Source organism: Chroicocephalus ridibundus, chromosome 4 (assembly GCF_963924245.1).
Source record: "Chroicocephalus ridibundus chromosome 4, bChrRid1.1, whole genome shotgun sequence".
Lineage (NCBI taxonomy): Eukaryota > Metazoa > Chordata > Aves > Charadriiformes > Laridae > Chroicocephalus > Chroicocephalus ridibundus.
Window position 1 is genome coordinate 783,755 of NC_086287.1, and position 21,631 is coordinate 805,385.

The 21,631-nt window shown below is 56.0% G+C and overlaps 3 protein-coding genes across 4 annotated transcripts in view; 2 read left to right on the forward strand and 1 right to left on the reverse strand.

Annotated features, from left to right (window-relative positions):
* Positions 1 to 8: 8 nt before the first annotated feature.
* GCHFR (GTP cyclohydrolase I feedback regulator) lies at positions 9 to 8,470 on the reverse strand. Its single transcript, XM_063332132.1, has 3 exons — positions 8,340 to 8,470; positions 5,249 to 5,343; positions 9 to 888 (listed from the first exon to the last, which is right to left on the reverse strand). Exons 1-3 carry the CDS (start codon positions 8,373 to 8,375, stop codon positions 765 to 767), a joined length of 255 nt encoding a protein of 84 aa, XP_063188202.1. The 5' UTR covers positions 8,376 to 8,470; the 3' UTR covers positions 9 to 764.
* On the forward strand, positions 5,360 to 11,779 carry LOC134514359 (fibrosin-1-like protein). Its single transcript, XM_063332127.1, has 2 exons — positions 5,360 to 7,815; positions 10,622 to 11,779. The coding sequence occupies exon 1, from the start codon at positions 6,790 to 6,792 to the stop codon at positions 7,792 to 7,794; it is 1,005 nt and encodes a 334-aa protein (XP_063188197.1). The 5' UTR covers positions 5,360 to 6,789; the 3' UTR covers positions 7,795 to 7,815; positions 10,622 to 11,779.
* Positions 11,780 to 14,172: 2,393 nt separating this feature from the next.
* The window catches only part of RMDN3 (regulator of microtubule dynamics 3), a 34,511-nt gene continuing 27,052 nt past the window's right edge, over positions 14,173 to 21,631 (forward strand). For both annotated transcript variants that reach the window (XM_063331575.1, XM_063331573.1), the window contains exons 1-4: positions 14,173 to 14,357; positions 15,275 to 15,337; positions 16,667 to 16,862; positions 17,522 to 17,668. In XM_063331575.1, coding sequence (XP_063187645.1) covers positions 14,189 to 14,357; positions 15,275 to 15,337; positions 16,667 to 16,862; positions 17,522 to 17,668 — 575 coding nt within the window. In that variant the 5' untranslated portion in view covers positions 14,173 to 14,188. The remainder of the gene's footprint in view (positions 14,358 to 15,274; positions 15,338 to 16,666; positions 16,863 to 17,521; positions 17,669 to 21,631) is intronic.

Consider the following 21,631-nt stretch of genomic DNA (forward strand, 5'->3'; position numbering starts at 1 on the left):
GACATTGGTCGCTTTAGAGAAATGTTTTATTGGCGTTACCCCTACAGCAGGATTGATACACAGTCCCAAACGATCCAGCATCACAACTGCTGCTGTTGAGATGGCAGAGCTGGTACCTGACATGTTGGCAAGACCTTTCTGTGCTGCTCTAAGGCTATTTCAGGAACAATGTGTTACGCTTGAATGGCGCTCTCGGGGCTGAAAGGTTGATGCTGCTGCTAACCACAGTCCCGGGGGGGGAGAAACTTTCTCTCAGAGAGCACTGGGCAGGGTCGGCAGTTTGAGGGCTGAGATAGCAGATAGCATGGCGTCCGTGCTGGGCCTGCCCTCCCTGCGCCCGTGGCCTGGGAGAAGGCATGCCCTGAACTCGCTCAGCTCAGCACGGCCCTCCCCGGGGCAGCCCTGAGGAACAGGCAGACGAGTCTGTTATTTGAGCTTCCTCCAATGCATGCTAAATAGATGATTAAAATGTAAAAAGATGGTATTTGCCAGACTGCCATTCAGCTGAGTGCGGGGAAGAGCCATCTGTTCTCTGTGCGTGATTTCGTCTGGACCGGGCGCGCTTTCCTCCCCCCGGTCTTGTGAAATGGCAGGATGGCAAGTTTATGTTGGGTCAAGTTTTGCCCCTACACCACTCCTCCCCCCGTGCCCGAGTGCCTGGAGTCTGGGACAGAAAGGGACGAAGGGGCAGAGTCTGCTGTCGGTCCTGCGTGAGATGATCCCCAGCAGGACCTCGTCCAGGAGGGGCGCAGAAGTCTTCCTCGCTATTCCTTGTGGAGGCACCACACCAGCGTCTGGCCCACGCCCGTCATGCTCACCACCCGGTAACCGCAGCTCTCCAGCTTGTTCAACACTATCCGCGGCGCGTCGTTCACGTAGTACTCCCAGCTGCCAGCAGGAAAGAGGAGAAGAAATAAAATGAGGTGGAGAAGGAAGAGTCAAGAATTTCCTTGTGGAAGTGGCTCTGCCTCACCACTAACGCGGCACAGCGACCGCGTCCGGCACGGCCTGTGTGGTGCAGAGTCTCGGTGAACCAGATGGGGAGGGCCAAACCCCCAGCTGCCCAACCGAGGAGGAAGCCTGGCCGGAACGAAGGCCCGTGTTAATTGAAACGTGGTTTGAGCCCCGCTTGTCCAAAGCCCCGTGCTGCTCGGCAGCTGGGCTGGAACTGCAGCAGGGAGGGCTCCCAAGCACCCGCGGCTGGGAACTCGTGGAAAAAGAGGATAATCTCTGCCAAGCAGGGAGTAATGATTCAGGTGTTTCTAAGGAATGTTTTACCAACGTTTTGCCTGTGTTGGAGCGTGTCTGTAAGCTGGGTGTTTTTTGGAGCCTGCGCTTGAAATTTGGGAATTGGAAAAAATGCTGCCCTCAGCCAAGTATTGAGCCTTTGAAAAACCAGAAGTTATCGGTCCTCGACGGAGCTGCCAGACAAGGTGGAGCTGAGGCCCCCCCCCTGCCCCGGCAGCTCAGAGCAGCCGCACGCTGTGCGTGTCGGGAACCGACACTTGGGATCTTTCTCCAGCTTTTATTCCCCCGCGGTTTCTGCTGGCTCTGCATTCGGAGCAGCAGCTCTCCTTCCCCCCGCCTCGTCCCCGAGGCTGCTGCTCCGCCGAAGACTTGAGTTCTGTGAGGCTGCTCCGGCCACAAAGAAAATAGCTGGTGGCTGCGGAGGGCAGAGGAGCGCAACACAGACACCAGATGGGCTGAATGCGGCGGGGAGGCAGCAGAGCTGAAACGGCAAGTGGAACCTCAGCGCTGGCTTTGGCAGCCGGCCCCTTCCTTGAACCGCAGTCTTCTGGGATGCAGCATTTATCCAAGCAGATGGGGTAAGCTTCGGAATAGTTCAGCTCTTAGATGACTCACTGTGCCTGATAAGCTGATAATGATGGGCTGCAGGATCACTGCGATCTTGTTTGGGCACCTTAACAAAGACTCTCCTGATTTTCATACTAATAACAACAAAAAAAGACCCAAAAGCATTTCCAAAGTTGCGCTCGCTAAGGTTGCAAAACATCAGTGGAGCGGTGAGTACTTTTAAAGCACGAAATAACACCAAGATATGAAAGCTTTTTTTCAGTTTCTCAAGGCAGACGATACTTTGCTGTAATTATAGATGTGGTGTAAAGGTAATGTGTATTATTATAAGTGTCTTTGAACTTAATGCTTTCTCTAAGAGGCTTGCCACATACCCTTCAGATTCACATGGTGGAGTTGGTAAATATTATTCCCATTATGCCGAGGAAGGCGCTGAGGCAGGGATTGCTTGTTATTTGCAGGAACCTAAAAAACCGAGCGGCTGAGCTAAAAGCAGCAGGACAGCCCAGCTGCCCCGGGCTTTAAACAGCCCCGAACCGCGCGAAATAAAAGATGGCACACACTGGGCATGGCATGCACCGCCGTCTCCCCGTGCGGCTGGCCTCGTCAGGATGGAGCGGCTGGGAGCCTCCGCAAAGCCTTTGCTCCCGGTGAAACGCCAGTAGGGAAGAGAAGGGTCACCTGCGCCGGGGGAGGAGAGGGCTCCTGCCCCGCACACGGTGAGCCCGCGGCCCCCGCTGCCCTGCGCCCCGTGTGCCGGAGCAGAGTGCCCGGGGGAGCGGGGATGGGATGGAGCTGGGCAGGAGCGAGCGTCCTCCACGGGCAGGTGGTTTTGGTGGTGGCGCAGACAAAGCTCCCGGCGGTACCTGCCCGCTGCCCTCGGCTCCCTGCGGGACGGGGTTTGTGCTGCCTCGGCCAAGGGCTGCGTTGCAGAAGGAGCGGGTGCCTCAGAGCTCGCCTCCCGGGGCCTGGCGCGGAGGCGCCGGGGTTCACCTCGGACCGGGCAGCGCTGGGAGCCTTTATAATGACAGGGGGGGTGCCCAGCAGTCACCCACACGCACCCACCCGGGGGGACCTGGAAGACCCCCCCTTTCCTGCAGCAGGGTCGGGCTTTTGGTCCTTGGCCCCAGGGGGCTGGGGCAGAGCCGGGCTCCCCCCACGAAAGCCTAGGTGGCCCCGGGGCTCTGCCCCCACATCAGATGGGGGTGGCAGTGCTGCCTGCCCCCGGCGGCTAATTGAGCTTAATGATGGGCCGCTCACAGTAGCCGGTGCGGAGTTGCCTGACAGGATCCACGCTCTCCCTTATTAGAGGCAATTAAGTACTCGCGTGTCTTGCGGCGCCCGGCAGGTCCCCCCTGCCCAGGCCCTTTCTCTCAGGCTCCCTCCAAGCTCTTCTTTCAGGTTTTTGGTGCCAGGGGAAGGGTGAGATGTGTGGTGTCCCGTGGCCGGGCTGGTGCTGGCCGAGGCCCGCAGCGGGTGGACACGAGTCCCCCTTGGCCGCGGTGTGGATGCGCATCTCGCTCCTGGCCGGGATTTTGGCAGCGGAGGCCGGGGCTCTCCCCGCTGGCAGCCCGCCGTGCCTCGCGGGTGGCAGCAGCCGCATTCCAGCCAGGTTCGTTCCTCCACCCGCTGTTGCTCAAGCGCCACCGGGGAAGGACGCCGGGACGCAGCGGAGCTGCCCTGGCTCTGACACAGCCACAGCACGGGGCAGGGGGGGGAAGAGGGGGCTGGAAACGCTCCGGGCTGCAGGGAGGGATGAAAGGTGGTGAGTCCACCAGGGAGATCCCTTCTCCCAGACAAGCCAAAGGTGGTACTCGGTTCCTTACACTGCCGCGTCTCCTCCCTGCCTCCGGGGCAGACCCCACGCAGGCGTGAGATTTGTCTTTGCCTTTCCTTTCCGCCCCGATCCCAGGGCGGCTTGCCCCCGTCTCGCAGGAGCCAGCGGCGCTTCTTCCTCCTTGGAGCCTCCTCTTGCCCCCGCTGGGCTCTCCCTTCTCCCATCGCACACCCCCGTGTCTGCGGGCTGGGCTGGCACCGGCACGAAGCTGCCGCTGCTGAGGGTCCCCGGCCACCCCCGGGGCTGGCAATGGCCCCGCATCCCCCCCCCACCCCCCCCCCCGAGCTCTTCCACAGGGATGTGGGTGACAGGAGGGGTCCAGGACCAGCCTTTTGGCGCTGCGGGGAGCTGGCAGGGGCCCCGCTCTCATTTGTAAGGGTTTCTCTTTAATGGGGGGCCTTCCGTGTTTTTTTTTTTTTAGTCTCCTCTTTCTTTAAAATCTCCCGCCCCATTCAGGTTTTTAGCGCTGCAGGAGCTGAGGGCCCGGACCTCGGTGTTTGCCGGGCTGGTACCGAGTAGGTGGGTTTTCCCCGCTCCGCCGGTGGAAGTTCGAGAACGCACCGGGACGGAGAGGCCCCTTCTCCTGAGCGCCTGGTCCCCCTCCCGCTCCTCCTCCGCACCGCGGCGCTGGGGGCGAGCTGAGCCGGAGCCCAGCCGCTGCCCCCCGCCTTTTAACTTGCATTTGGGGCTTGTTTTGCCTTGTGGGTTGGGTTTTTTTTTCTTCCTCCGGGGAAAAACAAGAAGTGAGATATCAAGCAGGGGGGGGAAAAGTTAAAAAAAAAAAAAAAAAAAAAAAAAAAAAAAAAAAAAAAAAGTGGGCCAAGATGATGTAAAGAACATGCGGGTAACGTCTCCAAGCTGATGAAGGCTGGTGTCAAAGTCGGTGTGGGCAGAGAGAGAGACGGGGACGTGGAGAAGCGTCAGATATACACGGCTTGGGAACGTGCGGGATAATGGGCGGGAGCCAGGGAGGGGGGAGGCGATGGGGAGCAGCCCCAGCCCCGGGGCTCGGCAGCCCAAGGAAAAGCTGCAGGAGCCATGGAGGGGCTGGCGCGGGTGGCCGGGGAGAGTGGGACGGGACGGGCTGCGGGGGAGCGTGTGGGGCCAGGCACCACTAAAGGGCACGGGCTGGGCCGGCGCCCTGTGCTCCCCAGCATCCCGGGGCCGGACGTGGTAATAAGGCAGAGGAGGTTTGTCTTTAAGGATTAAGGGTGGGAAAAAGGCAGACGAAGTTATGCAGAAAGATTCCAATGCTCCCTGTGTTTTGTGCCGGGCAGGGCGTGCGTCAGGGAACAGCCAGCAGCACCCCAAGCGGGTAAGGGGAGAGGAGAGGGGTGAGGTGGGTCAGGAGCTAAAATGGGGTCAGAGCAAGAAAAAAAAGAAAGAACTAAATGCAATATCAGGCAGCCTTTCCTTGGGCGAGCATCAGCAGGCAGCGGCAAGGACACGCGTGTGCCCTTTCAGCGTCGAACTAGTCCTGGGATTGAATAGGCGGCTGGAAGGTGCCGTGGTGGATACAGGGAGGGAAAATGTTCCCGATTTTCTTGGGAAAATAAGGAGAGGGGAGAGCCTGAGGCGTCGCAGGGGAGGACTTACAAGTGGTTCCCCAGCATGTTCCGCTTCGTGGCCCCCAGGAAGCTCATCAGGCTGGGATCCGAATGCTCATCTCCCACCATGGTGGGGCCAACCTCCTGCAGGGAAAGGCAGCAGAGCGGTGAGTGACCAGCAGCGGCTCAGCCTCCCCTCCCGGCTCCCCAGCACCGCTCCAGTAAGAGCTTTACTGGGATGGGAATTACTGCGAGCCCGCTCCCCGGCCCAGGAGAGGACCTCGGTGGCTTTGCTCCTGGAGGGCCACCTGCTGGCTGCGCTCACGGTGGCCCTGGGCCTCCGGGATCCACCACCCAGTGGTGGGTCTGTAGGACATCAGCAAGGTGCTGCTCGGGGCAGCCTTGTGGGGCAAAACCTGCGTGCTTTACCCTGAGATGAGCATCCCCGGGCCAGTTAGGGACCTTTTGCCTGTCCTGGTGGAGGACAGCTTTGGGAATGGCTCCACGCCCTGGGAAGGGTGAGGAGATCGGGGTGAGAAGGCGCCACGGGGTGCGTGGGGCAGCTGAGCGCCCGTGGGGTGACGAGGGACAGTCCCGCTCCCTTGGAAGCGAGAGGAGCTGGGGGGAGCCGGGGGGAGGCGGTCGGGGACGTGAGTCGTCTCCCCACCGGAGCCATCGCTGGGCTTCCCACACCTCATACAGCGGGGGGGACGGGGACGTTTCGGTACAGCGCTCCGAAAGTGTTGTTTTATGAGACGTTCCTGGGCTGGAGGTTTTCCAGAACGAAGTCTACGGGCCCGTCAGGTAACGGCAGCGCAATGTGACCTCCGCGATGACCGCCCGCTCCGGCGCCAGCACCCACAGCCCTGAGCACGGCCACAGCGGCGGGGGCCGGGGAGGGGGAGAGACCTGGCCCGCAGCCCCACGGCGGGACTCCCGGCCCGGCCCGCCCTGCTCAGCGCTGGGGGGAGCTGCCCCGACCCTGCTCCAAACCTGCTCCCGGCTGCCCCTGGGAAGAGCCGCGCTTAATCCATTTTAATCGGTGGAGCAATTGTTTCCGGTTAAATCTCCTTGGGAAAACTTGGCAGGGGAAAACTTGTCTTTGGAGGGATGTCCCCCACCCACTGGCAAACCTACACGCCGTTATCGACACTTTATAACACACAAAGGGCTGCTCAACCCTAAATAACCTCAGAAGTATTTTAAGTCCCACCCAGACCCTGTTTGACCCCCCCTCTTCCCTGTCACCCCCTGGAGAAAGCGGAGCCCAGGGGCAGGACGAGGGTCCAGCAGAGGCTGCGGGGGGAGGTTTGCGGGATCCATGTCACCCCGCGGTGTGGAGCGCTCGGGGCAGCGGGACGGGAAGCTCTTTGACCCACGGGGAGTTTGGGAAGAGTCTGTCGGCAGAGAACAGGGTGTTTCTGGGGGGCTGGCGTGGGGAGAGCGGAGGGGCGAGGAGGGGCTGCAGCCGAGAGGGCGAGATCCTTCCCGACGGCATCCCCCCGCAAACCGGGGCTGGGAACCGCGCGTACACCCTGAGCCCCGGGCGCATCCCGACTCGGAGCACTTTTGGAGCAGCACTGATGGAGCATGTCAGTGAGCCGCGGGCACGCGCGGCGTGTTCAGCCGCCTGCGGCGCTGGAAAAGACCAAAACCGAAGCAGGGGATCACCCTTCCCCGCGCGCCGCTGCCCATCCAGCCCCGCAGGCCGGCACTGCCATCCCCACGGGAGTCGTGCCAGGGGAGGGGGCGACTCATCCCTGTCCCCCCGCTGCTGGGAAGGAGCGGCCGAGTCAATCACCCGCTGCTGGCCCAGGACGGCCGTTTCCAGCCGCGGCCCAGTGCCAAGTTTCATGTTGGGAATGTTTGCTCTGCCCTGCTAAAGAGCAGCATTCCCAAAGTCTCTGGCGGGGGGGACACGTGCTAAGCTGCGATAACCCAGCCCGTCCTGTTGCGTGCCCTTCCCCCCCCCGCAGGGCTCTAAGCCCCAACCACGTGGCGCTTTCTGCATCTCGGTCCACAGTCGCTTCATCGACCTTTGCGACGCCAGTGTGGCTGCCAGCGGGCGCTGGGCGCGCACCATCCCCACGCCTCCCTGTCCTCAGCGCGCTGCTCGCCCGGTGCCCGGGGGGTGTAACGGGGCGTCCGCAGCGGCGGCAGCAGCGTCTTTCACCAAACTCCTGCCAGCTTCTCCATCAGCCCACCGTTACCCTCTTCCTACCACAGAGCCCCATCGGCATCTTTTGGCTGCTGGACGTACAGTTCCCCTCTGTGTTGGGAAAAGGAATAAAACCCGGGTACGGACGTACACACACACACACACACACACACACACACACACACGGCTGTCCCTCTCCTCTCGCAGTCCCGGCGGCCAGCGGGCCGGCAGCAACTGCTCAGCGGCCGCAGATGCTGCGATCGTTAGGAAGCACCGTTTCCTTTGGGTCCCTCCGGGAGAACAACGGGCTGCGCTCCCAGCCCGGGGCTCCCGCCACTGCCTGGGCTGCGCGCAGCCACCCCGCTGCCAGCAATGCCCTTGGCTACGGCTGCGTTTTCCACCAGGAAACGGCTTTTGGGGGACGAGGGAAAACCTAGAGCGAGGACTCGTGGCCAGAGGTGAGTTTCTTTGCCATCCATGGGATCCTACGGGAAGTTTCCCTAGTTACGTTACTGGCTGTTCCGGAGGGGAGGGATAGAGGGGAAGGGAGCAGGGGTACCAGCACCTGCAGGGACGCGGACAGGGTGACGCCCGAAAGGATGGGGTGACACCAAAGGGATGGGGTGACACCTGAAGGGAGGGGGTGACAACTGAAGGGGTGGGGTGACACCCGAAGGGGTGGGGTGACACCAAAGGGATGGGGTGACACCCGAAGGGGTGGGGTGTCACCTGCAGGGAGGGGGTGACACCCGAAGGGGTGGGGTGTCACCTGCAGGGGGGGGGTGACACCCGAAGGGACACGGTCGTGCAGAAGGGGCTCACGCCGGACACCTCGTTCCGGCCACCGGCGGCTGGGGCACAGCCCGGCCGTTCCCTGGGGGTCCCCCAAAGCTGGGGGCCGTCTCCCCCCCCGCCCCCCAGCCCGGGGCAGCAGCGCGTCCCCCCCCGGCGCCGGCAGCCCCCGCCGTCCCGGCGGACTCACCATGCGGATCTGGGTGCTGATGAGCAGGTACGGCATCGTCCCGCCGCTGCCGCCGCCGCCGCCGCCGGGGGGGCCGTGCCCGGGGCCGCCCCCGCCCCCCGCCGCGACACCGCCCCCGGGCAGCGGCACCGACCGCCCCTCCGCGGGGGGGCCGGGGGCGGCCCCCGGGGCTCGGGGGACCTGGGCCGGGGGGGGGACGCCTGGCGTGGAGCGGGGGGGACGCCGGGTCTGCCCCAGGGACCGGGGCTCTGCCTCCGGGCGAGGGGCGGGAGGCGACGGTGGGCGGAGGAGCGATGGACGGGGAGCCACAGGACGGGCGTGAGGGACGGGACAGGGAGGGCAGGGGATGGTGGGCTGGGAGCCACAGGACAGGAGATGGTGGCCAGGGAGACAGAGGACAGGAGATGGTGGGCTGGGAGCCACAGGACAGGAGATGGTGGCCAGGGAGACAGAGGACAGGAGATGGTGGCCAGGGAGACAGAGGACAGGAGATGATGGGCTGTGAGACAGAGGGGAGATGGACAGGGAGACGGAGAACAGGAGATGATGGACTGGGAGAGGGAGGGCAGGAGATGGTGGCCAGGGAGACACAGGACAGGAGATGGTGGGCTGTGAGACAGAGGGGAGATGGTGGACTGGGAGCCACAGGACAGGAGATGGTGGCCAGGGAGACACAGGACAGGAGACGATGGACTGGGAGCCGTAGGACAGGAGATGATGGGCTGTGAGACAGAGGGGAGATGGTGGATTGGGAGAGGGAGGACAGGAGATGGTGGCCACGGAGCCACAGGACAGGAGATGGTGGCCAGAGAGCAGAGAACAGGAGATGATAGACTGGGAGCCATAGGACAGGAGATGATGGACTGTGAGACAGAGGACAGAGAGATGGAGAACAGGAGATGATGGATTGGGAGAGGGAGGACAGGAGATGGTGGCCAGGGAGCCACAGGACAGGAGATGATGGGCTGTGAGACAGAGGGGAGATGGACAGGGAGACGGAGAACTGGAGATGGTGGACTGGGAGACGGAAGACAGATAATAGACTGGGAGACAGAGAACAGAAGATGATGGATGGGGAGGGGAGGACAGGAGATGGTGAACAGGAGATGGAGGACAGGAGATGATGGACAGGGAAGCGATGGACCAGGAGATGATGGAGAATGGACTGGGAGACAATGGATGGTGAGGCAATGAACAAGGAGGTGGTGATGGACAGGGAGATGGCAGACAGGGAGATGAAGGGTCAGGAGACAGTGAACAGGGAAATGATGGACAGGGAGACGAAGGACCAGGAAGTGAACGACAGGGAAGTGAAGGACCAGGAAGTGATGGGCAGGGAAATGAGGACCGGGAGATGATGGACCAGAGCCAGGCAGGTGGGGAGCTCTGGGCCCTGCGGAGCATCCCAGGTACCGCCCTGGGGCCCTTCCCAAACGTTCCCCTGAAGCAGCGTGTTTGCCATAACCAGCACATTGGGGAAAAAATGTCCTTTTTCTATGGGCTGTTGAGCTTTGATCTGGAAACACGGGGTGTTAAATCCCTTCAAAATTTGAGAAGCAGCTCGTTTTCTGCGACCCGGACAGCCAGAGGTGCTTCGTCTACGCGTGCTGATGGAGTAATTCCCCCTCAACACCCCCCTGGCAGTTTGAAAACTATATATAAAGCGAGCAATATTTTCATATATAGCAACTAATAGCTCCCTAGCCTCAAAACTTGCACATCTCCATGCGTCTCACCAGAAACTATTAACAACCTGTAATCAAGTCCTAATTTTGCCAATAATCTTCAGAAATAAATGTCTGCAGGAGAAAGCAGAAGGAGGTTCCCGCGGGGCAGAGCCGGGGCCGCGCTGTGCCGCGTCCCTCCTGCCTGACCCGGGGCCGGTTTCTCTGCGCTGCCCCGAGTTACTGATTAACTCCAACAGGGAGCCAGGGAGAAAATTAACATTGCTGCTCACCAGGCTAATGGAAAACCCTTTGACAAAGCCAAGCCTCGGTAACCATTATTATTAACATTATTATTAACATGTTTGTTGGGTTTGGCATGATGAAAGAAAATAACCAACAGAGGGTCGATGGTATCATCTTCCTAAGATGCGCCCCAAATACCCCGAGATATTCATGTGGAGCCGTATGTGGGGTACTTCACCCCATGGGTTGAACTTCAGCTCATTTAGATCATTTCCATCCTGACGAGGGTCTTCCCAACATCCCCGCTGCCAGAACAGCCCCAATGCTTACTCGTTGCTTATTTCCCAATGCAAACCCGCGTTTGGCTTCCAGTGCGACAGATTAACACGTCGTTGCCTCTGCTGCCCGCTGAATGAGAAGGAAACGCTGCCCCCTGCGCCTTTCCCCTGGGCTGCGTTTGGTGCCGACAGGAGTCCCAAAATCCACGACCCTGTTGGAGCTCACCCGGGCAGTCTCGCTGCGAGCTCCTGCCGCTACCGTCCCGCCGGCCCCAGAAAACAGCACGGATGTGACACGCGGCAGACGTGAAAAGTAAAGAAAAAGGTATCCCGGGTTCTCGCGGCGTGGCAGCCTGCCCAGCGCTCGCTCTCGCCACCCGGTCTGGCTCATGCACCCTTTCTTGGGGGCTAGGGGGGAAATAAGAGAGGAAAATGAAAACAGAGCCCGCAGACAGCGTTTCAGTATTGAATTTCCCGAAACCTGGGAGCCAGCCTGAGCGCTCAGCCCTGCGGCGGCGTGAGGGTGAGCTGCACAGTACGGTGCGATCTGTCTCAGCCGTACCATTCATCATCCCAAAGCCAGTTACTCCCCCTTGGCACTGGCTCCGACCGCTCTGCTTACAGCCCTCGGCGGCCGTGGGGCCAGTGGCAGCCGCCGGCTTGGAAACTCTGCCAATACTTCGGATAAAAGACAAGCAAAAGGTTATTTGGCTCTGCCAGAAATCATCGCCCCGTCACCCACCCTTACGAGAGGCAAGTGGCACATGAAGAGCTTTGGTTTTCCCCTTCCCACAGCAGCGGCTTTTTCTATATAACACCTTCTTCGTTCTGCAGCGCCCAATTATAAATCTCCTGCCCAGAAAATGAGCTGCTGGCAGGCAGCGCCTTAGGACAGGCTTGGGGTGGGTTTGCCTCTCGAAGGCGGATCGCGCGGGGGAAGACGAGCAAATGGCTGGTGGCTGTGTCCGGGTGCAAGGAGAAACCCCCAAGAGGCTGCTCGTGAAGCTGATTAAAGGGTTTTGCTCCTTGTCTGAGGCTGCCGCTGAGACGCTCCGTGCTCGGCACACACTAATACAAGAGTACGATTAATCCATCTGTTTAGCTAGTAATGAACAGGCTGCAGAGGGGCTTAAAGGAGTCACCAGTTTTCCTTTGGCTGCTCCAGAAAAAGATGTTTCTAGGTTCAGGGATCCTGGCAGAAGAGATTTCTTACAGACGGCAGGCTGGGGGGATCTCACCAGAGCTGTAACTGCCCCACACGCTGCCTGCATCTACTGCAGAAGGGAGAAATCCAGACCCCAAAGGGGGATCTGACCCTGGGGGACAAAGTCGTGGACTCATTTCTGTGAGGAAGAAGTGATTTTTGTAGCCCGTTTTGATGCCACCCGGGAGAAATAAAGATTTTCCCCACGCAGCTGAAGGCAGAACAATTCTGCGACTGCCTTTTTGCTGCTGGAGGGGCTTTGGTCGGGGCGTCAGAGGTGCGGCCGCGCGTGGCCGGTCCCAGCATCTCCCCAGCACGGGCGACCTGCGGTGCCAAACGGCCCCTCGTGAACCCGCGTCGCGGCGTTATTCTAGGAAAAGGAAGGCATTTAGAGGAAAGACAATATCTTCAATCAGTCTACGTGCGTGTTTATTCTGCCCAGAGCCCCCCCCGCTCCCAGGGTGGGTTTGACGGGGCGTCTGCGGGGCGCGGGGGGGTTCAGAGCGGGACGGGAGCTCCCCGCGGCCGCTGCCCCGACCCGTCCTGTCCCATCCCCCCCCTCCAGCACAATGGTTTAATGACAAGAACAACAACAGCAGCGACGCCGGCACAATTTGGGGATTTGTTTGCAGGGATGGCATGTTTGGGGGCAAAAAGATAAAAATGGAACATCAAATCGGATGTTTGGCGGATTTGGGACCGACCCACCCACCCACCAGCGTGCGGCTGTCTTCAGCTGGTGTAAAAGGGTTAAAGGGAGTGAGCGAAGCACCTGCTCCTTCCGGAAATTATTTCTTCCCAAAACCATTGGTTTTATTACTTTCATTAAGGCCAGTGGGGAAGCAGCGCTGGGGCTGGGCGCGGGGCCTCAGATACCATCTTTAATATCCTGCCCGCGGCCGTGGGGCTGTACGGCCTCGCCACACCGAGGATTGTGGCCAGCAGGGCCCGGGGGGGATTCTGCCCCTCTGCTCCGCTCTGGGAGACCCCCCTGCAGTGCTGCCCCCAGCGCTGGGGCACCAACAGCAGAAGGACACGGAGCTGTTGTAGCGGGGCCAGAGGAGGCCCCGGAGATGCTGGGAGGGCTGGAGCCCCTCTGCTGTGGGGACAGGCTGAGAGAGCTGGGGGGGTTCAGCCTGGAGAAGAGAAGGCTCCGGGGAGACCTTCCAGCCCCTTCCAGGCCCTCAAGGGGCTCCAGGAAAGCTGGGGAGGGACTCTGGAGCAGGGAGGGGAGCCATGGGACGACGGGGAAGGGTTCTACACTGCAAGAGGGGAGATTTGGATGAGATCTGAGGGAGAAATTCTTGGCTGTGAGGGGGGTGAGCCCCTGGCCCAGGGTGCCCAGAGAAGCTGTGGCTGCCCCATCCCTGGAGGGGTTCAAGGGCAGGTCGGACGGGGCTTGGAGCAACCTGGGCTGGTGGGAGGTGTCCCTGCCCAGGGCAGGGGGTGGCACTGGATGATCTCTAAGGTCCCTTCCCACCCAAACCAGTCTGTGATTCTATGATTCAGCCCACTCCCCGCCGGTTCGTCACCACAGCCATGTCCGGGCTGTCACCCCTCCCTCGGGGAGGATGGGGACAGGCGCTGGGGGACAGTGGCCGCAGGGACAGCGGCCATCGGGGGGGTTCTCCCAGTGCCACCAGCCCCGCCGTGACCCCTGGGCCGTGGTGTTGGGGGCTGCGGCGTGTCCCCGGGGACACAGGGACAGCGGTGAGGGAGGCCGTGGCGCAGCAGCAGCCAGCGTGTGGGGGTACGGGGGGGACCGGGGTAGTGGGGGGTAGGTGTGGGTGCAGGTACAGGTGTAATTAGGGGTAGGTGCAGGTCTAATTAGGTCTAGATGCAGGTCTAATTAGGTGCAGGCATAGGTGTAATTAGGTGTAGGTGCAAGAGCAGGCATAGGTGCAGCTTTAGGTGCAGGGTTAGGTGCAATTAGGTGTAGGTACAGGTATAGGTGCAGGTGCAGATATAGGTGCAGGTGTAGGTGCATATGCCACTGTAATTAGATGCAGGTGTAATTAGCTGCAGGTTGAAGTATAATTAGGTGTAGGTGCAATTAGGTGTAGGTGCAAGAGGACGCGTTGCTGCAGGTGCAATTAGCTGCAGGTGCAATTAGCTGCAGGTGCAATTAGCTGCAGGTGCAATTAGCGGCAGGTGCAATTAGCGGCAGGTGCAATTAGCTGCAGGTGTAATTAGCTGCAGGTGCAATTAGCTGCAGGTGCAATTAGCTGCAGGTGCAATTAGCTGCAGGTGCAATTAGCTGCAGGTGTAATTAGCTGCAGGTGCAATTAGCTGCAGGTGCAATTAGCTGCAGGTGCCGGCGTCGCTCTGGCGGCCCCGCCGGTCTCCCAGGGCGCCGGGCGCGGTCCTCCGTCGCTCGCTGATGACGCGGCGCCCCGCCATTGGGCGGCTCTCCCCGCGCGTCACTCCCGCGCGCCGCGGCGGCGGCAGGGGGCGGCCATGGCGGCGGCGCGGCCCGGGCCCGGCCGGCTGGGGCTGGTGGCGGCCATGGCGTTGGGGCTGGGGCTGGGCGCGGCCGCCGGCGCCGGGCTGGGCCTGCTCTGGCTGCGGCGGCGGAGGCGGCGGGTCGGCGGGCGGCAGGCGGAGGCCGCGGGGCAGCGGAGCCAAGGTAGGGGGGCGCGGCGGGGCCGGGCCGGTCGGCGGGGCGGGGGGCGCGGCGGGGCCCTGGTCTGTCCTTCCCCCCGTTCCCTGTCCCCTTCCCCGTCCCCCAGCGGGGGACGCCCGGGGCGGGGGTTGAAACGCTGAACTCTGAAAAGCGCCGCTTGAGAACCCCGAGACGGCCTTTCTTTCCCCAAACCTGTGCGGAGAGAAACCGCACCGCCTCTGTCCCTGCCGATGGAACCGCCCTGCTGTGGGGACAGGCTGAGAGAGCTGGGGGGGTTCAGCCTGGAGAAGAGAAGGCTCCGGGGAGACCTTCCAGCCCCTTCCAGGCCCTCAAGGGGCTCCAGGAAAGCTGGGGAGGGACTCTGGATCAGAGAGGGGAGCCGTGGGACGAGGGGGAAGGGTTTTCCACTGGAAGAGGGGAGATTTGGATGAGATCTGAGGGAGAAATTGTTTGCTGTGAGGGTGGTGAGCCCCTGGCCCAGGTTGCCCACAGAAGCTGTGGCTGCCCCATCCCTGGAGGGGCTCAAGGCCAGGTTGGCCGGGGCTTGGAGCAACCTGGGCTGGTGGGAGGTGTCCCTGCCCAGGGCAGGGGGTGCCACTGGATGATCTCTAAGGTCCCTTCCCACCCAAACCATTCCATGATGGTTCAGGTATTACAATGAGCCCAGCAGCACAGAGAGCTGCGCAAGGACGAGTGCCAGGGGTTTCCCTTTAGTAACGTGTATAGTTAGTAGAGTAGGTTTAAAAATAAAATTACTTATAGGGAAGAGCTTTTACTTGACTATCTTTAGTGGGGTGTCTGAAGCCTTGTCTTTGCTGCTGCCTTGGGGCGGGAGTAGTTTGTGAATAGTGTTTTAATACGTCATGGTGCAGAACCAGGTTTTAGATACTTGTACCTTAATCTCTTGTGCCGCACCACAGGTGGCGTGTACCACACGGGCACCGTGGCAGTGACAGCAGAGCAGAAACACCCTTCTGACTTTGGTAAGTGGCTTTGACAGGCTGGTAACTGTTGCTGCAGCAAATGTCTGCCCCTGGCTGCTCAGCATATATCTCGGAAGGAATCAGTTCATCCAGTTTCACGGGACTTCACCCTGAAACAGCCGAACTGGGGAGGGCAGGAGGGTCGGCAGCTGCTGGTGTGGTGACAAATGCTGCTGGAGCAGGGCAAGCGCTCCAAAACAACCCACTGAGATTCTGTACAGCCCTTTCCTGAGCAAACAGAGTTACTTCTGAGAAGCAAAAGAAGAGTAGGGAAAAGATTACAGTACTTCTTTGTTTAAGAGAATGTAGATTTTTATGTCTGAGTTTAGATGCATTAAAGCGGGGTACTCTGGCAGATAAGCCCTTCTTTTCTGCAAATCTGGCTGCTTTTTTGAGAGTGATTCACTTCTGTTGTTAATGTAAAAACAGTGTTCCTTCTTAAATAATTGACTTAACTGGTAGTATATTTGTTTATAGTATTTATGAGCTTTCAAGAAAACATTTTAAATCCACAGATGTAGATCTGTTCTTACGTGCTGGTCGATCGTGCTATGTCTGCGAGAAGATTTAAGGATCAGGCAGACTGGTAAAGGTTCTAGATATTTGGTATAGAAGGCAATGACCCATTTTGGTGACGAAATTGCTATTTAAAGTCTGATGTCTCCTCTTTGAGTTTCTGTGGGGTGTCTTTTTCCTTGAATAAGAGTACAGGGCGTTTGGGGTTTCTGTTTTGTTGGGTTTTGTTTGTTTTTAAGAATAGGTCTTTTTTGGCCAAAATTAGCTTCCGTTGTCCTTATTCATTATCTCGTGTTGTCTTGTAAGCTGGTTGCTTTCCTGGCTGATGCTCTCCTGGGCTGATTGCGAGTCAGGAGAAAAGCACAGTGTAGTTTTTCAGTGTGATGTTAACACAGAAGTGCGGAGAATAGGAATTAAACTAATTCACACTAAGGACTTAAAAAAAACCCCACCAAACTTCATCTGCAGTACTCTTTGTGATATGCTCTGTGGATTTTGCTCTTTTAAAAAATAAATTTACAAAGGGATTTTTATAGAAGTTTTATGTAAGAGCTCTTATATAAAAGAGCTTTGTTTACCCCTAATTGCTCTTGTGAGTCCGTTAAGTGTGGCTAGATGCTGGTGTCAGAGGAGGGAGCAGTAAACCAGCTGAAGAACCCAAAACCTCAGGCTGGGTCAGGCGGCAATACTTGAGACCAAGCCTCATATCCTCCATCTTCTGGAAAAAAAAAAAAAATTGTACTAAAATTTCCCATGTGAAATCCTTTCCCATACGGATCTAATGAGCCTTTCCTCCTCTTGTTTTCCTTTAAGTCGTGCCCAGAGCGCTGGTTCCTGTAGAGGCGGGAGATGGGGCCATGTACACAGCTCTCCTGCCGCAGGAGGAGCAGGTGGATGTGCTGGAGCGCCTGGACTTCGTGCTGAGGAACATCTCGGAGCTCAGGAGGGAAGTGGAGGAGCTACGGAGCACCTTGCAGCACTTAGCTGCAGAAATCGTTGGCGAAGTCAGGTATCGACCCTGCCCCCTTCTGTCTTTTTCTGCTGTTTCACATATTTACTCCGTAGCGTGGTAAAACAGCCAGGATCGCGTATGTTAAATTTAAAGTCCAAAAGTGGGAAAAATGTCTCTGCAGTTTCCACTGGCATTACGTCTTGACCTCCAGTGAGATTAATGCAAAACAAATTGTGTGTTTAGCCAGGGTTGTTTTTTTTTTCTTCTGGAATATTAAGTACTGGCACTTGCTTCAAATTCTAGACTGGGAAGGTTATTTGTTCTGTAAACGTTTGTCTCTTGCTACGGCTATTTTATCTCTGCTGCCAGCTGTAGGCAACTTGATACAGAATAAAAGGTCCTATATTCTGTAAGGTGTTTCAGGATTCCTTTGTCGTTGTTCATGGAGGAAATCAGAGGAAGATTACCCCTTTGTGCGTGGATTGCATATACGGATTGCATGGGGACTAGGTCTGTGGTCAGACTGGCTTTAGCTGTAGAGGGGGATGTTTGGTGTATGGCAGCGGGATGTCTGTATAAGCAAGAGTAAGTCACCTCGTGAATTCTTTGGACGTAAAGTGAATTGGAGAGAATCTGCTAGAGAGGAGAAGGGAGCTGAAACAGCAGCCGTGCCTCTACCAAATGTTAATTTGTTTCTCTCTCTGCTTTCCTCAAAGGTCCCATCTGGAAGAAACCCAGAAAGTAACTCGCCGGAGGCGGTTCCCGTTTCCTAGAGAAAGAAGTGATTCCACAGGCTCCAGTTCAATTTATTTCACAGCCAGCTCAGGAGCAGCCAACACGGACGATGGAGAAAGTGAAGGAGGGTGAGCAGAGCGCCAGCGTGAATGCAGCTTTTACAGGCTTCGGTGCCCAGTTACATCTGAGCAGTTTATAACATAAAGGAAGGAAATTTTTTCCCCACTAGGTGTCTGTCATCCTGTTTTTATTTGCTTCTATTACAGTAAGTCTACTACTGCCAGGCCCAGACTGAGAGAAGTGCAACAATTACAACTTTTATAAAAGGGGGGAAAGAAAAAAAAAATTAACTTTTGAGGGTTTTTTTAAGCAATAATTTGATGAGGGAACCTTGCAGGAAGAAGGGAAGTAGAAGTCCAGCCTGGGACTTGAGTGAGAGAGTTTATAAATAAAATTTCCGTACAATAATGTGTTTTAGAATGGCTGGAAAACTTGAGAAAGTTAAAAATATATTCCAATTAACTAAAATGTCATTGGCTAGGGAGTTTCTTACGGATTTTTCTCAGTGTGTTACACTGGTCAGTTGTGTTGCTGAAGTCCGTTTAGAAACAGGTGAAAAGCACTGTGTACTTACGGGCATCAGTAAAAGTTACGATATAGATGCAAGTATTGTCGGATAGATAACAAGAGGTGTACTCCAAACATGGATGGGACTGCTGGCGAAACACTTCTCTTCTGTGCCTTAATCAGAGGAATTCTATAGCTTTTGAGGTATGTGCGTACGTGTGTTCTAAAGCATGCGGCGCTGGCTGTATATGTCTTCCCAGGGGAGTTGAAATGAAATGTAATTTATAGAGAAGCTGATGGTAGCACTGAGAGCAGGCAGGCAGGGTTTGGGGAGGAAGTGCTGTTTAGTGGCAGCTGGTGCAAAGTGACACGGGGTGGCACGGGTTTGTCATCGGGGGACAAAGCAGCCGTTACTGTGGCAGCCTCCTAGAACAAAGGACACAGCTCTGCAGGAAAGCAGCCTTCGTGACTGCCATAAACCCACGTCTCTCTAGTATTTTGTCTTTAGCAGCTGGAATTGGTGAACCAGGAAAGAGCTGATGTGATCTCGTTCAGGTTATAAAACTGCTTCGTTCCTCTAGAGTCGGTGTTTGTATGAAAGCAAAGTTAGGGAGTAGGTGGTTCACGACGCTGTAATAGGTAACGGGGCTGCATAACACATTTTAAAACTATATAGGTGGTTCTGAAGACAAAAACTCGCTGTCTAGATAATAACAGATGGCATCAGAGTGCCGATGTATTTTATAAAGCGTGCTGAAAAGGATGGTCCTTGCCAGCAGATACCAGCCCTAGGTGTCATTAAGTCGCGACAGAGGCTGACAGCAGTTGAAAGGTTCAGGGAAGGCATCCTCCTTAGGGGACCTCAGGTGAACTGCGGAGCAGGGATATATTTTACTGCAAAACCTTCTTACTTCAGTGGGAACCTAGTGATGGTTGGAGGAGTTCTTACATTTTATTTAAAATCTGTAATTAGGTTTAATGACCAGTGTGGGTAATTAGTGGGTAAGCAGCTCTCGTCTGATCTAAATAAGAATTTGAATAGTACATAATTTCTCACTCTGGTATTCATGCTGTACAAATAGGTATAATATTCGTCTGGTCAGGACCAGCTGTCTTTAGTATGCAATGTTGTCCTTTAGAGATGTAAATATTAAAATTTTCTAGTAGAAAATCAGGGTAGGAAATGTATATTTTGGAAGAGACTGTTTAAGCATTTTAGCAGCCACTGGGAGGAAGAATGAGACTATTCTCAGCAGATAAACTTCAGCTGTGTATTCAGTTCTGGCAATTGTGTTCTTTTAATGAAAGTCAGAAAGAAGAACTCAAGTTTCAGCTTTATTTTGTAAACCGCCTGGACATAAGCATCTTCTCCAATTTCATATACAATTCACAAAAAGCGTCACGAGCTTTCAGGAGCCCAGAGGTCTCGGGCTGCTTCATTTCTCTATATTGCCTTGGCACTGCCTTCGTCTTTTTGGCTTCTTTGCCTCCCCTTTCCTTGTGCTGGTTCATTCCAGATAATATGTTTTCATTTTCCATCAGGATGTGTGCTAGCCCCAGGCCTCAACATACTAAAGCTTTTAAGAACTTTCCATCATCGTAAACTCGAGAAAACAGACTGATAACATCTAAATCCCTTAATCTTTCTGAAAACCCCGAGTTTATGAAGTTATATGCGGTATTACGTATCTTTTTAAACTGGGGCAGCGCCTTGTGTGAGCTGTCTTGGAGAAAACACATTTTTGTGGTGGAGGGAAAAAAGCATGTAGGAGCCATCCATCGCTGGCTGCTTCTAGAGACCAGTTTGTCTTCCAGGAGCCTTCAGTGTGGAAAGCGTTTTTCAGCTGAAGTACTGAAATCCGTGCAGCTGCCAGTAAAGCCGTGCAGTGAGACAACACCACAGCTGCGTAGCCCCCAACTGTGCCTGCAGAGGAGGCTAGGATGGGAAATAAGAGAGTTTGAGGAGTTTGTGTGTACGTACTGAAAATGAGGTACTCTAGAGAACATATAATATCATTAATCTTAAGAAAATATCAGGAAATGAAGCTTTTAATCTGAAACAGCCGTGCTGGTGTGACCTAGCACCGTGTTGTTACGTTCTCCATTAATTTAGTCCTGCCTACATAATATCCAGCACGTCGTCTTGTAGCGCTTGCTTTCCTGCCGTTGCAGTGATAAGGCTGACTCTTCCGTTATTTCTTGGTTTAAAGTGTTTCAGTAGAAAGTGGGGCATTGCTAAATATTGGCTGAGAGTGGGAGGCTGTGGGTTGAGGGTATTTGTTTGCCCTCTGCCAGAGAGGGAAGCGCTTGAGCATTATTGATGGCTCTCAGAAAACTGAGGCTTCGATAGCCAAATGTCTCTGGTTATCTACGTGTGGCCGAATGCCTGCAACTGCCTTCTCCAGATATGGACTTTGGTCCCGTATCTTTGTCTCCAGCCAAGGGCCGCTTCACCCGCAGAGCAACAGGCTCTCCCTCGGGCGAGGAATTCAGCCGGGACAAAAGGCAGCGCCCCCAGACTGCAGTGACTTTTCATTCTGCAGAACTCGTAAAGTTGGCTTGGGCACAGTTTAATTGGGTAACAATTACAAATGTCCCCTAGAATTAAGCGTTTATGGGACGTGACGTAGGTTGCTCTAGGAAGAGAGCTTTCTATTCAGATAAACCAAAAAAATCCTAATATAAAAGTGCACATTTCAAAATTACTGGCTGACTTGCGCTTATTCTTCAGCTAAGAGCTTGCGGGCAAATGTGAGGGGGACAGATGGAGAGTCTTCTTTAAAAAGAAGTTAAGTCTGTAAGCAGACACCTCACTGCAATGGTATCAGTCAATATATAACGCTGCTTATAATTTCCAGCTTAGATGTCTGTATATGATTTGGGGGAGCTTAATTTTAGCCATCTTCAGAAACTTTGATCTAAGCTTTTTCCTGGTTCATTTGACTAATTCAGCAGCTAAGCGTTGCCTGGGGTTTTGTGCATACGGTGCTTTTCAGTGGCTCAGCTGCCGTCTCCCTGCTGGACTTCTCGCTCATGTGAAATAGTTTTGATCACTCTCCTACTGTTTTGCACCTTTCCACATGTCGGTGTGAACAAGCTGTTCCACATTTAGTGCTCAGACAAGGTGACGGAGGTACTAGATACTGCCAGAACAGCTATTGTGTCTGAAATTTCCTGGAAAAGGCTAAAAACCTCAGGTTATATTTTCCACATGGATGAGCGCGTTGGGTTTTTTTGTTGAAATTCTCTTTTATAATCCATACATTGAACTGAATGGCCCTGGCTCTGTTCTTAGTTCTTTCATTATCTTACGCGGAAGTTTTCATGCCTGAGAGATGCTGTCACGGTGCGCAGGTGAGATGTGGACACCAGTGACTGAGCTCTGCTTAACGCCTGGGGGGTCTTCATCGGCTTTTTGAGGTTGTGTGGGTTACATGAGAAATAACGATCGGTGTGGTGTTTGAGACACTTGGATTGTACAGTGTTGAACTAAGATGCTCCTCTTCCGCTGTTGGGAAGAGTTG